This window comes from Carassius carassius, chromosome 8 (genome assembly GCF_963082965.1).
Source record: "Carassius carassius chromosome 8, fCarCar2.1, whole genome shotgun sequence".
Classification (NCBI taxonomy): domain Eukaryota; kingdom Metazoa; phylum Chordata; class Actinopteri; order Cypriniformes; family Cyprinidae; genus Carassius; species Carassius carassius.
In genome coordinates this window covers 19,833,377-19,847,080 of record NC_081762.1, presented here as the reverse complement: position 1 = coordinate 19,847,080, position 13,704 = coordinate 19,833,377, and the positions used below count along the sequence as shown (strand labels likewise).

At 37.7% G+C, this 13,704-nt stretch overlaps 1 protein-coding gene across 1 annotated transcript; it reads right to left on the bottom strand.

The window, feature by feature from the left end:
- Nucleotides 1-1,279: 1,279 nt before the first annotated feature.
- klhl38a (kelch-like family member 38a) lies at nt 1,280-7,484 on the bottom strand. Its single transcript, XM_059556544.1, has 4 exons — nt 7,057-7,484; nt 4,865-6,218; nt 4,676-4,781; nt 1,280-3,620 (listed from the first exon to the last, which is right to left on the bottom strand). Exons 2-4 carry the CDS (start codon nt 6,215-6,217, stop codon nt 3,331-3,333), a joined length of 1,749 nt encoding a protein of 582 aa, XP_059412527.1. The 5' UTR covers nt 6,218; nt 7,057-7,484; the 3' UTR covers nt 1,280-3,330.
- Between the last annotated feature and the right edge of the window lie 6,220 nt (nt 7,485-13,704).

Below are 13,704 nucleotides of genomic sequence, written 5' to 3'. Positions count from 1 at the left end.
GATTTGAAAAAATAAATAAAAATACTAAAGATTTTTACTTATGATTTTGACATTTGACTGGTTAAAACAAGTGAATGTTTTTCCCAACCTAGTGGGAAAGAGACAGAACTGCAATTCTCCACTAGAGGGCAGAAAAACATCACTTTTTCAACAGCTGACTAAAACTTCTGGCAAATTCAGCATTTCTTAAACGGTTATGTATCATTTACATTTAGATTTAAATCTATTAATTGAGCAGACGCTTTTATCCACTGCGACTTATAATTGAGGAATAGATCGAGCGATTCAGAGACAAACAGACACAGGAATTTCTCGAAATACCCATACACTGTTCATACCAAATTTCAAGCATTGTTAAAAATAAATACAAATATTAAAGAAAGGAGAAAACAAAGGTTTTTCTATTTTTTTTTAAGGAAGAAGTCAAATAGTGGCGAAAGAGATGTATTTTCAGATGACGGTTGAAAATCGTCAGGGAATCTCTCTTTAAAAGTAAAGTAATTTTGAACAAAATAAATAAATAAACATTAATATAGTACATTTTTTTTCCTTCACATGTTGTGTGGTAAACACAACTGTAGAGGGCAACAAACCACTTTCTAAATGTGACATAGGCTACTGCTTCATGTTGTACTTCGACCCTGGTTGTGACTCCTTCTCCATTACATGAGCAGAACATGGTGGTTATTGTAAAATGTTTGTGAAAAATTTAGTACAAATATTAGCTTATTTATAAAATACAGATTTTTATGAGCTGTTTTCTTTCATTTCAAAGTCTAAATATTTCAAACCACTTCAAACACCACATATTAATAAACTTCTTAAGACATTTTTCAAAAGGCCTAATTACATAGATCATGCCGACTTATTGGCAAACAAACACATTCCGGCTGAAATGATCTTAATAGGTTTGAGTCTGTGAGAGTGGACTGTATACTGAGATGATAGTGGCAAAATAAGCCTGTCCTGCAGTCTGATTGATGTTTCCCAAGACAACAGTTGTCAAGGGCAAGCTACTGGAGGGCTATCTAAAAGCTTGGGGCTAAAGTTAGTGGTGAGTTTTATCTCCAGACCAGCTTTGCTTCCGATTATGCCGCCTCTCCTGCGGTCAGGCCCCTTTGTTAAGCTCAGTGTGTATTTGTTTACTTGTTGTGTCCTGTAAATGACAAAGTGCAGCGAAAACTAAGCTGAATCGATTTGTTTTACAAATGAATAGCTTAGAAACCCTTCAACATTTCTTTCATTCAGTAGTGCAATTCAATAGAAAAACAGAGACGTCTTGTATACCTCATTTTTGGTTTAATCATCAAAGGTAAGGTCACCAGGCATTAAGTAAACCATTTTCAAGCAGCATTAAATACTAGGAGGAAATGGACATCTTGACTGAATCTCTATCCACGGTTCCTTTGTATCTTAAGTGATGTCAAGGGATGTTTTTATTTGATAATGGAGTTTGCGGAAAAGACAACCTCTTCAAACTGTAAGAACTGCACTTTGAGATCAACATAATGCAGCAAACACAAATCAATGCTAACAAGCACTTCCAGTTTTTTCAGAAGTCATGATTTCATTTTTATCATCAAAGCTTTTTTTCTACTTCTTTTTTTCTTTTTTTTTTGCTACAAAGGGGAAATAAGAAATAAAATATATGGCCAAAAATATGTGGACATCACAATTCATTCATTTACCTGTGTGTTCGCGTACAATGTGTACAATGTGCCTATTATGTTTAATGATCTCTATTCAGTTTTCTTAAAATATGAATTGTCTTTATGCCTTTTGCAAGACATTCATGCTCAAGATACATAAAATAAAACACTTTCTTTGGAAAAACTAGAAAAATGATTAATAACAAGGTTTATTTGACTGAAATCCTATACTGATGTAACTTACATAATATGGAGCACAGTATGTATGTATACATGTATATGTATCTATTAGTTGTTATTATAATTATATACAGTATAGCCTAGTCATGCAGTTTATATTGTCCATTGAACAAGTTTTATTACAGATATATAGCATACCTTTTTGTCAACAGACAAAAAAAAATAATAATAAAAAAATAAATCAAGCAATATATTTTGGTCATGGAAAAGGCTCAGAAGGCAATTGACAACTAGCAGCTTCAGGTAACATTTAATTACAGTTTGTGAAAATGACACAGCATATCTGGTTCACAGACATAACCCTATTAGTGTATGGATTAATTGTGGATTAATTTTCACAGACTGTAATGGTCTATTTCTCCTATAACTAACCCAGTATTTTTTATGTAGTAGTCAACATTTGAAGTGGATCAAAAAAGTCTGCAGCTGCGAAGTAAGAATAAAATATATTTGCTACATTATGTTTCATTAACTTCTACACCTACCCCTTACAGTAATACAAATACAGTAATTATTGTTGTTCAGTGTGAAACAAATATGCACAGTATTTGTATTTTTGTATTATTATTATTTTGCTGATGGAGCAATTGGAAATCCAAAAAGCATATTTGATTTGAATATAATCACCCTTGTGCATCTCTAAAAGTTTACCCCAGTTAATTTCCATGTTCCAAACCCCAGAATGGATTCATTGTCATGCTGGAACAGAAAAAAGCCCCATACACCGAAAATGTTCATTTCAGCAGATTGCATGGCTGTTTGCTTGATTTTATGCATCTGTTAGATATGCGTGTAGTGGAAAAGTAAACCATGTTAATTAGAAGCAGGTGTCCACATACTTTTAGCGTGCATGGTACATCAAGCATTTCATGATCCATTAGGTTTGTTTTTGGCCGTCGTTAATTACATAGAACTGACCACACACCACAGCACTTCATCCAACAGTCATGTCCTCATGCTGGTAGATTTTACTCTGGCTAAAAAGATTGTCACATCCAATTATTGTCATATTCCAATTAAATTCATGCTAACAAGGCACTATTGACAAAAATTTGGCTGCTCAAGCCGTTCTGAGAGAAGGAGATCATGATGAGAAACATCTGTCTGAAGATTTTCAGGTCACAGTTCTGCAGGGACAGATGTAGATTGCATAAGTCTGCCGTTTTGCTCTGAGGTCCTGGGCTCGCTCCCTGAGGTCCACTGTGACACTTGCAGTTGCCAGCTCAAATCTCTTTTGATTTAAGACGGCACAGATGCTGGCGAGCACCAGCAGCATACCATCAACATCAAAGCCACAGCTGAGATGTACTCAACCCACAAACGAATGCAACCTTCCTCAGATGGTTTCCAGTCTCAGCTGTGGCCCCATATTTCTCATGTCCCTTAATGAGTAGGGGAGCGAACGGGACGCCCAAGCAGAGATGTTGCGTTCTCCGAGCAGTCATGGTGGGTTGGAGCGGTTGGAGACGCAAATCAGCGACAGTGAACCATGATCAAACAGTTTGTACGGTAACGATCCTTTAGAAGTCCATACATCTGTTTTAGGGTCGTAGCACTCAAAGCAGTCTGAGTCTTCGATGACATCATGACTGTTGAGGAAACGTCCTCCGGTCACATAGAGTTTGTTATTGATGACTGTGGCTGCATGGTGCATCCTTCTCTCCTTCATGTTGGTGCACTTCACAAATTTATTAGCTTTGGTGTCATAGGCAATCACTCTTCTTGTGTATCCTGGAAATAAAGAAGTATAATTAATGTATCAACTCAAATGATGCATAATGTTTAATGGTTGATTTACTGTGTGATCCTAGAAAGGGCTCAAGATTTCCCCCTGACCGTAGATGTCGTTAAATTTCATCTAAACATTTACTGAATGCTGCTCTGTTTGTTATGCTCTGGTTAATCTTGACTGTAATCTTGACAACAGCATTTGTCAGATTTATGAACCGATTAGCTTGCTAGTTCATTTGTTCATGACATTTAGATTTGTAAGTAAAAAATGTAGAATTTATGTAATTTCATGAACAAATTTTAGATTTTAAAAATCATTATTATTTATTATAATATAAGCCAAGTGAGTGGAACCATTCAATCTGAAATCATAGTCTATCCAACTGGCCCTTTGCAGTGAGATTGATTGACAGGCGATCTGACCGTTCATAGTGCAGAATCTTTATCCAATAAACAAATCAGACAGGAGAGTAGATTAACTTCAGTGGACTTAAACTTGAAAAATGGTGTGTATTGACGTTTCTGCAGTTAAAATGCCTTCAGATGTTCATTCACGTTTATTTGCTGCTGTAAGTAAATGTGAAAAGATGATTGGTTCACATGCCGCTTGAACTGCACATTAAAGAGCCACAAAATAGTATTTACTGATTGAATTCATTAAAAAGTGACAAAATGTAAAGGCTAAGACTTTGTTTCATACCAAAAGTGACCTGCTCTGTCTTGTCTGTCGGCACTTTTTTCATTTTCTCTTTGCTCCGCAATGTTGTTTTTTTTACTCCGTGAGAACATTATGTGAAGTGTGAGAGTGGCATGGCTTGTCGAACATATCAACAGTACCTAAGGTCTTTGTGAAGGGTCAACTAAATTAAATCAGTGGATTGCAGCACCAGCTAGGGGGCATCACCAAACTTCCAAGGCATCCGCAAGATGACTTAAAATTATATTTAAAAAAAGGTATTTCTTTTTTTATTTATTTTTTATTCACCCACTTAACTGTTCTTTTCTTTTAGTCCCGTAGTTTTAAATATCAGATTCTTTCTTACAGTTTGACCCACCTCCAACAATGTAAATCTTGTCTTCTATCACAGCAGCAGGTGCGCAGACGTTCTTCACTGTCCTGGTTTCCAGTCTAGACCACAAGTTACGGGAGATGTGATAAACCTTGGAGAGACAAAAGGCATTTGTTATGTGGGATCATACCTTGAGCGAAGCACATGTTATATTCTCTAACTGACATTTGTTACCTGTATTTGTCTCACTGGATTCTGCAAGGAATCCTCGCCTCCAAACACATAAACCCTCTGATCGTTGGCTGCGACTGCAGGGTGTAAGACTGCTGTGGGCATTGGCGCCATGGCCTCCCATTGATTGAACATGCTGTTGTAGCGCTCCACCATATTTGAGATCTGCTTATCCTGCCCTATTCCACCAAGAGCGAAGATAAAGTGAAGATAGGAGACACACTGATGGGCGTAACGTGGCTCCAGCATGGGCTCAGCAGTCCTCCACTGGTTGGTCTTCAATGAGAGAGTATAAACTGTGGAGCTAACTGCACTGTCTTCAGATACCAGACTTAGGCTGAGGCCACCAACCACGTACAGAATACTGTGAATACACACGTACGCCGCCTTGTAAAGTCGCAGAGGTAGTTTGGCGAGCCATTGCCACCGTTGTGTCCGTTCGTCATAGAGAAGCGCCTCTCGAGATGTCTGTTCATTGTTCTTGCGGCCTCCAACCACCACCAGAGTCTCCCGGCAGGTGTAACGGCGTGGCGTGGTCCAAAGAGGCTTCAGCTCTTGAGTGCATTTGGCGCTTACGGAAAACATCAGACGTCGCACAGACTCAATAATCTCGGTGCACAGCGTAGAGGACTGGACGAGCGGATCGTTGGCGATAAACTGGAAGAGGTACGTCGGATGGATGTACCGCAACCGGACCTTCTTAAAGAGGTCATGAATGGCTCCTCGCCGTGAAAAGGGGTCATGGTGGATCCAAGCAAGTAACGTCTCAAAAACCTGCTCTTCCTCCGCGCACAGTCGGTCGTCCTCCAGGTAGCACATAAGCTCAGGAAGAGAGAGTTCGCAGAAGTCCTCAGAAGCAGCTACGTCCGAGAAACACCGCACAGCCATTTCTTTGGCTCTCTCTTTGAGGCTTTCGCAATGAAGGATCTCTGAGAGGCGGATCATGCTCAGGCAGTTTTCCGGATTGAGCTGTTCCTGTAGGAAGGTGGAGCAGGCCTCAAAGAGCCTCCCGTAATGCAGCATGGAGGCCGCCTGCATCAGGGGCAGCACCAGCTCCATGGTGATGATGATGGTACCAGTATAGATGTAATCCACAACACATTCGATGACCTCCGATGCGATGCCTTTCAGGTCCACTCTAGCCTGGCTGCTCTCCCGGAAGTTGCTGCAGAACATGGCCCGGAAGTACGGGCTGCTAGAAACCAAGACGTTCCTGTGGCATGGGATCTCTTTGTCTTCGGTGCACAAGATCACATCGGTGAATATCTGCTCCTGTCTCAGTATGTTCAACTGAAACAGGAGGTGAGCGGGGAGCTCTTGGTCCTTGAATGGAAAGATCTCTGATGTACTAGCCATGCTGCAAAGGGAAAGGATTGAGAATTTACTGGCAAATTACTGTTCATTCACTTGTGAATAAGGTGAAGTTATGGTTTGCTGTTGTCATGGCCACCACACAAACTTTCCTCCCTTTCTCCCTCTCTGTTTTATCACCCCTGATGTTTAGTGTCAGGTCACAGCGTTCTATTCCAGTGTCCCTTAAATCATTTTAATGCTTCCATGTGCAGAACTAGGCTACATTTCCCTTTCAAAGCTAAGTTTATCAACGCCGTTGTATCACTTGCCAGCTGTTTCTGATCCCCTCAGTAGTTTTGCCCTTGACAGCCTAACTATTTAGACGAGGACATTTCATGGAGCTATTATCAACGCTAAGTCGTCTAATCACCCCAGAGACAGCTACTGATTTTATTTCACTCCAGATCACATGGGCCTGTCTGACGTCTATTTTGGGATGCTAATTGTTTTTTTTTTCTTTCTTATTATTAAACACTTCTGAGACACCACAACAAGGCTGAAAGTATTCCCCAAAGACAAAAGATACCATATCATATTTCAGTAGCACTTATTTAAAATAGACAGCAAACTCTCAGTCGCCAGTGCAGTTGTGAAAATGACGGTAACGACAACTGCCGTAAGAAAATCTCAGTAAATAAGGATTTCACTATCTTGACTATGTAATTTTGCTAGATCATAACATGTTACTACTTATTAGAATTATTACAAACTTGCACTGCATTAGCAGGACAATTCAGAAGTGGTAAACTACTTTTTAAAAGTAAATGCTCTGTCAGAATTCACAATCTGTACAATAAAGCATTTCCTCAATTAAATCCTGTTTCATATATATTTAAACTCACCTGTTTGTTCTTTACACTCAATTTGATGACGAATGAGGCACAGTTCAACAGGATAAAAGCAAATACATTTCTCCCGGATTTCTCTCTCAAAGACGACACAGTCAAAAGTGACATGGAGAAAGACCCAAGGTCTCAAGTTTGGAGTTTGCCATGAGGTCGCTGTGTACATTCCAGTTACCGAGAATAGTCTGGAGGGCTGCTGTCGTCCAGGGCTCACATGTGACCCTCCCCTTGTTTGCTCTCACAGTGGTACCAAGCATTTTGTGTGTTTTCTATGGCAGTGACAGAGAACCCGGCTTATCCGGAGGACAGAGGAAGGGGTTGAGGGTTTGTGCACACCCTTTGGCAGGCTTGTGTAACCCAGGAAGCTGGTAAATATAGTTCAGTGCTGATGGCTAGGATGAGTACGGTGAACAGCTGAACTGAAAGGCCCGGTTACCTTGGCTTGCCTCTTGCTTGAGAAAATGAGTAAAAAAAAAAAACTAGATTGCCATTTACCTGCCACCTATTAAGTTGCACATTCACCTTTCAGAATTTTAAATATTTTGTTCTTCAAATCAAGCTCTAAGTCAAGTCAAGGTATTTTTACTTTTCACTTGTGTTATCAGTTTATCTAGTTTCACAGGCTTTATGTTACACAGAGACCTAACATATCTTTTTACATATTTCCGTCAGTGTCCTATAGTCATAGATTAGCAATGTATTGCTTTTATGTTAGTATACTAATAATTTATGCAATCAACATAAAAGAAAATGAAAAGGGAGGCAAAAGCATGCAAATGAAAAAAAAAAGACAGATCATATCAGATGAACTTAACTCTAGATACTGGTACCTGTACATATACTCTTTACAGCCCTATCATCAGCTGCATGCTGGGAGAAGATGAATTACTGTCATGTTTAGATTGCTGGAGAGGGAAAGAAAAACAAACACGCATCTAGGCAGATTATATGACAGTCCCAGAATGCCATGGAGTCTGGAATGCCAGCAAGGGAGCATCATCTTTAGTAATGTCACCTGTTCCCTCTGATGTACACAGCAGTGATGCGCGGGTTGATCCGAAATACGGTTCCCCGCGATACGAGTCATCCAAAAATATTTTTAATGATATTCGGGTCGCGGTCGGTCGGGTCGTTTGAAATACCTTTGTAATTTATATAGTACTAGACACAATTTTGAAATACATAGGCCTACACTTTATTGGCTTAATAACTGGCGCAAATAGAGTGACCACCTGTCCCGCTTTGTTGTACTGTACAGCAATTTTACCCTTTGTCCAGCCTCACGCAAATTGAGCATCTGTCCCGCTTTTTCATTCGACCCTGCCTAATAAATACATGGATACGTCCATAGGCGTACTGTTAACTTATGTACAATAGTTCAGAGGAGAGCAATAAAAGCGTTAGTCGATAGGCTGAGTCGTACGTCAATCAAACTGTTGACTGGTGCACGAACGCCTCCTCAACAATCTCACGCGCACGTTGTTCTGTCAGGTTAAGCAGCCATGGTCAGTGTGGCCACGAAAAAGAGAAGATGCACTTTTAATAGCGAATGGACTGCAACATAATCTTGGTTAAGACCTGTAGATGGTGAAGCAGAGATAGCTTTTTGCATTTTATGCAAAAGCAGTTTTTCTGTGGGACATGGTGGAGAATGCGACGTGAAGTGACATGGTGCATGTGAGTACCACAGAAAAAAGCGCATCATCAAGAAACATGCAAATCAGTGCAATCGTTTTACAATAAACCAAATGACCCACAGGCTGACAAAGTTTGGGCAGAAGAAGTGACGATCATTTATCATGCCCGTACATCACACACATTCATTATGGGGCGCCCTTTGTAAAGCGGCTCACGCTGAAAATAACAGCAACATTTTGTCACATTTAGCTTCAAACAATGTTTAAAAACTGGTAAGAATTTTTGACGGTCACTTTTTAGCACATTTACAACAATATTTGTCAACTTAGAGATTTTAAATAGTTAAATATAAATATTAAATGTTACACCTAAATGTTAAATCTAAATGCTAAATCTAAATCTAAATGTTAAATCTAAATCTAAATGTTAAATCTAAATCTAAATGTTAAATCTAAATGTAAATGTAAAATGTAAATGTTAAATCTAAATCTAAATGTTAAATTTAAATTTAAATCTAAATGTTAAATTTAAATTTAAATCTAAATGTTAAATTTAAATGTTAAATCTAAATCTAAATGTTAAATCTAAATATAAATGTTAAATCTAAATCTAAATGTTAAATCTAAATGTTAAATCTAAATCTAAATGTTGAATCTAAATGTTTCGGTTGAAACTAAATATTTAGCTAATATGCAAATTCAAAATGCCGGAAGTGCCAAAATAAAAGCTCGATGAGGTCAGTGTGTGTTTATAGCATCGTGTCAAATAAGTAACGAATAAAAACCATCTCATCCGAAGAAATTGACTCTTGGACATGGATTATCGTGATAATGACTACCGTATTTTCCGGACTAGAAGTCACACTTTTTTCATAGTTTGGCTGGTCCTGCGACTTATATAGTCAAAATTAATTTGACATGAACCGAGAGAAATGAACCAAGAGAAAACATTACCGTCTACATTCGCGAGAGGGCGCTTTATACTGCTCAGTGCTCCTGTAGCCTACACTGAGCAGCATAGAGCGCCCTCTCGCGGCTGTAGACGGTAATGTTTTCTCTTGGTGCTTGGTTCTAAATAAATGCGACTTATAGTCCAGTGTGACTTATATATGTTTTTTCCCTCATCATGACATATTTTTGGACTAGTGCGACTTATACTCAGGTGCGACTTATAGTCCGGAAAATATGGTACCTAAAATAATAAACTCGTTTGGAGAAACTGTATTTGAAGAGTAGGCTAGTGTCAAAATGTGATTGAGCTTTTATCTGAAGTCATTGACAGTGCTCTTATTACAGGGGCCTACAATCCTCTGATCCACCTGGAGAAAAGAGCCGTGCTCACAGACATACTGCTGGTTTTGAACCAGTTCAGTGGTTAAGCCCTCTAGAAAAATAATAAATTAATGCATGTACTTGTAAACTCTGTGTAAATTTTTAAAGATAGTGGTGCTCATGGAGAGCAGGCACACGATTGTTTGGAGCAGACACAGCAGCAGTCAGATTGTCCTGCACGTGTTCTTCTGCTCTCGCTTCAAGGTTGTGAGGTTCAGAGAGCCGACATCATGGTCTTCCTCATCCTGTTGCTCAACGACATCCCCATTGAGAAGAGTGAGACTGTGAAGCACAGCGCAGCAGCAGAATCAGAACAGTTGTGTTGAGATGATAGTAAGATGTGGGGTTCAGCATCTGTAAATACATGATTGTTAGAACAGTAAGTTTGAATGAAGCTTTGTTTCATGTGTTGTTGACTTGTACATGTATGCATTTATTGGGATGCTAACATTTATACATTCTTTTAATCATTTAAACATGTTTCTTGTTGTCAGTAAATAAATATAAGTATTTATAATATAAATAAGTAAATATAAATATTTTATCTATTCGTGTATTAATTGCGTGACTGAAAACTGATGCATTCACATCAACTGCATTAGTGTATATTCATGTATAGCTATGTCACGACAGAAAATACATTTTGCTTCTTTTACTAAAATGTAATTTTAAGGAAAAAAATTTATATAATTATTGGTTGGCGTTTATCATTATTATTGCATGTAAGTGTTGGGGTGGGCAAAGGATGCAATTCATTATGGGGTAATCTTCATTTTTGAGTAGTAATACTTACATTTTTAGAGTATAAAATCATCAGTCTTCTCCAAAGGTGAGATCTTCGAGCAGCTGTTCGACGTGTGCAGACATTGTAGAGTCGCTGAGAGAAACTGGACTGGACTGTTAAGTTAGTGATGCTGTGAAGTGCTAGTGCACCTGTACCTCTTTTTTATTATTATTGCCAAATTTATAACATAAAAGATCAGGGTAAGATGGTTGTATTTAACAATAACAATCATAACGCCATAAAACAGTAAATAAAAATTCAACGTGTTCATCATATGAGATCCTATACAAGAAAAAAAAAATCACATAAAATAATTGAAAAAATATTCTAGAGATAACGATTTTGGGTTTTCTGATTCTATAAAAAAAAAATCACATTAGTGGAGTTAAAAATATAAAAACTTAAATTAACAGTATTGGCTATACTACAATCTTCATTATCAAAATACTTACAAATACATTCATTAAACCTGTCACTCATATCTTTTTGATGTTTTTACGCTCGTTTTAACTTTGTAGATTACATGATCAACATAGCGGATGATGATATCCAAATCGCATTAATGCTTCATACACAAATAAGCATTCAGGCTGTAGAGTATGTATTCTTTTATCGCACGTTAAATTAGTTTGTATTGAAATTAAGTGCCTAATTAAAGGGTATGCGGTTTCGAACGCAGCCCGACAAAATCTCGTTTTGACATCTCGTGTGGTTCTGTGTGATTTGGACAACTTCAAGTTACGCCTCTCTCATCAAGTTACACCCACCTCAAGTTAGGCACCTGTCTTGCAGTCTGCAGACAGACCCTTCTCTAGGCTACAGGAGCATTGAGCATCATAGAGCGTCCTCTCGCGGCTGTAGACGGTCATGTTTTCTCTTGGTTCATGTCAAATTAATTTTGATAGATAAGTCGCAGGACCAGCCAAACTATGAAAAAAATGTGACTTCTAGTCCGGAAAATACAGTAGTCATTATCACGATAGTCCATGTCCAAGAGTCAATTTCCTCGGATGATATGATTTTTATTCGTTCCTTATTTGACACGATGCACAGACACTGACCTCATCGAGCTTTTATTTTGGCACTTCTGGCATTTTGAATTTGCATATTAGCTAAATATTTAGTTTCACCCGAAACATTTAGGCTATGTTCACACTGCAGGGCTTAATGCTCAATTCCGATTTTTTTAAAAAATTTGTTTTTTTGCAAGGCCGTTCACATTTCCAATTAAATGCAACCTTTTGTGATCTCCTGTGTGAACGTGAAATGACCCAGAAGTGACCCGTATGCGCAGAAGAGTACTCAACGGTCAACGACGTCACTCGTTGTTTGCGGAAGTAGCTAACGATAAACACGGATGTCAACAACATTGTAGTCAACAGCGGAGCTCTTTTTGCAATATTAAAGTTATTTTCCCAACGGAGCCAGCACAATTACAATCTTCTCGTTTTAAGAAGAAAATTAAAAAGAAGGAGGAGAGCAAGGTTTTTGGCCATGGCGTTTTGTGGAGCAGTGTTAGCAACGTCGGTACAGAGAAACGTGTGGGTGCGGAGTTGCAGCCAGGAGTGGTGGGACACTGATGTGAGTGGCTTCACTAATACAGAATTCATCAGTTTATCTTCTCGTTCCCGCCTACTTCAACGCAGACGTATGACGTTTGTAGCGTATCAATGACGTACGGGTCAGATACATGTGGCCTGGCCATTCAGACGGAGGTCACTTTTCAAAAGATCGGATACGTATCGGATTCAGGACCACATACCCAAGTGGCCTGGGTCACATTTGAAAAGATCGGATCTGTGTCGTTCAGACTGTCATGAAAAGATCAGATACAGGTCGCATAGGGGCAAAAAAATCGGAATTGGGTCGTTTCAGCCTGCAGTGTGAACGTAGCCTTAGATTCAACATTTAGATTTAGATTTAACATTTAGATTTAACATTTTGATTTAACATTTAGATTTAGATTTAACATTTAGATTTATATTTAATATTTAGATTTAACATTTATATTTAGATTTAGATTTAACATTTAGATTTAACATTTAGATTTATATTTAACATTTAGATTTAACATTTATATTTATATTTAACATTTAGATTTTATATTTATATTCAGATTAAGATTTAACATTTAGATTTAACATTTAGATTTTGATTTAGCATTTAGATTTAACATTTAGGTTTAACATTTAATATTTATATTTAACTATTTAAAATATCTCTAAGTTGAAAAATATTATTGTAAATGTGCTAAAAAGTGACCGTCAAAAAATTCATACCGTTTTTTTAACATTGTTTGATGCTAAATGTGACAAAATGTTGCTGCTATTTTCAGCTGAGCCGCTTTACAAAAGGGCGCCCCATAAATCATATCGCTCTACTGCAGTAAGTTGGCCCCAGTCATTTTTCCAGATTCTGAAATTGCTAAGGAAAAAGCTGTAGAAACTTTGGGTGATATTACATTTATCTTAACTAAAATGAAGATATTTGTATCAAAATCTTTATAGTGATAGTTTTATAAATGGTGTCGGCAAAGATTTAACAAAGGGATAAGGAAGAAAATTAAACAAATGTCATGCTTTTAGAGCATTATATGTTTGAAATGCTTTTTTTTTTGTTTGTTCCAAGTGATTTACATATAACTTGAAGTCATTTATAAAATGTGCAAAATTTGGTTTACATTAAAGCACACTTCTTATGTATCCATTATGGAATTTTCTAAACAAAATACATGTATAATATGTTATTCTTTGCAATTCAAATTTTCGTTTTCTGTATAGAAAAGTACATTACATTTACAAATCTCTATCATACACTCCATTTTTCTGTTAATATTGAATTCCAAGATGATACACTATGTGCCGAATCATGACTGCAATCCTTTTTCGTCGC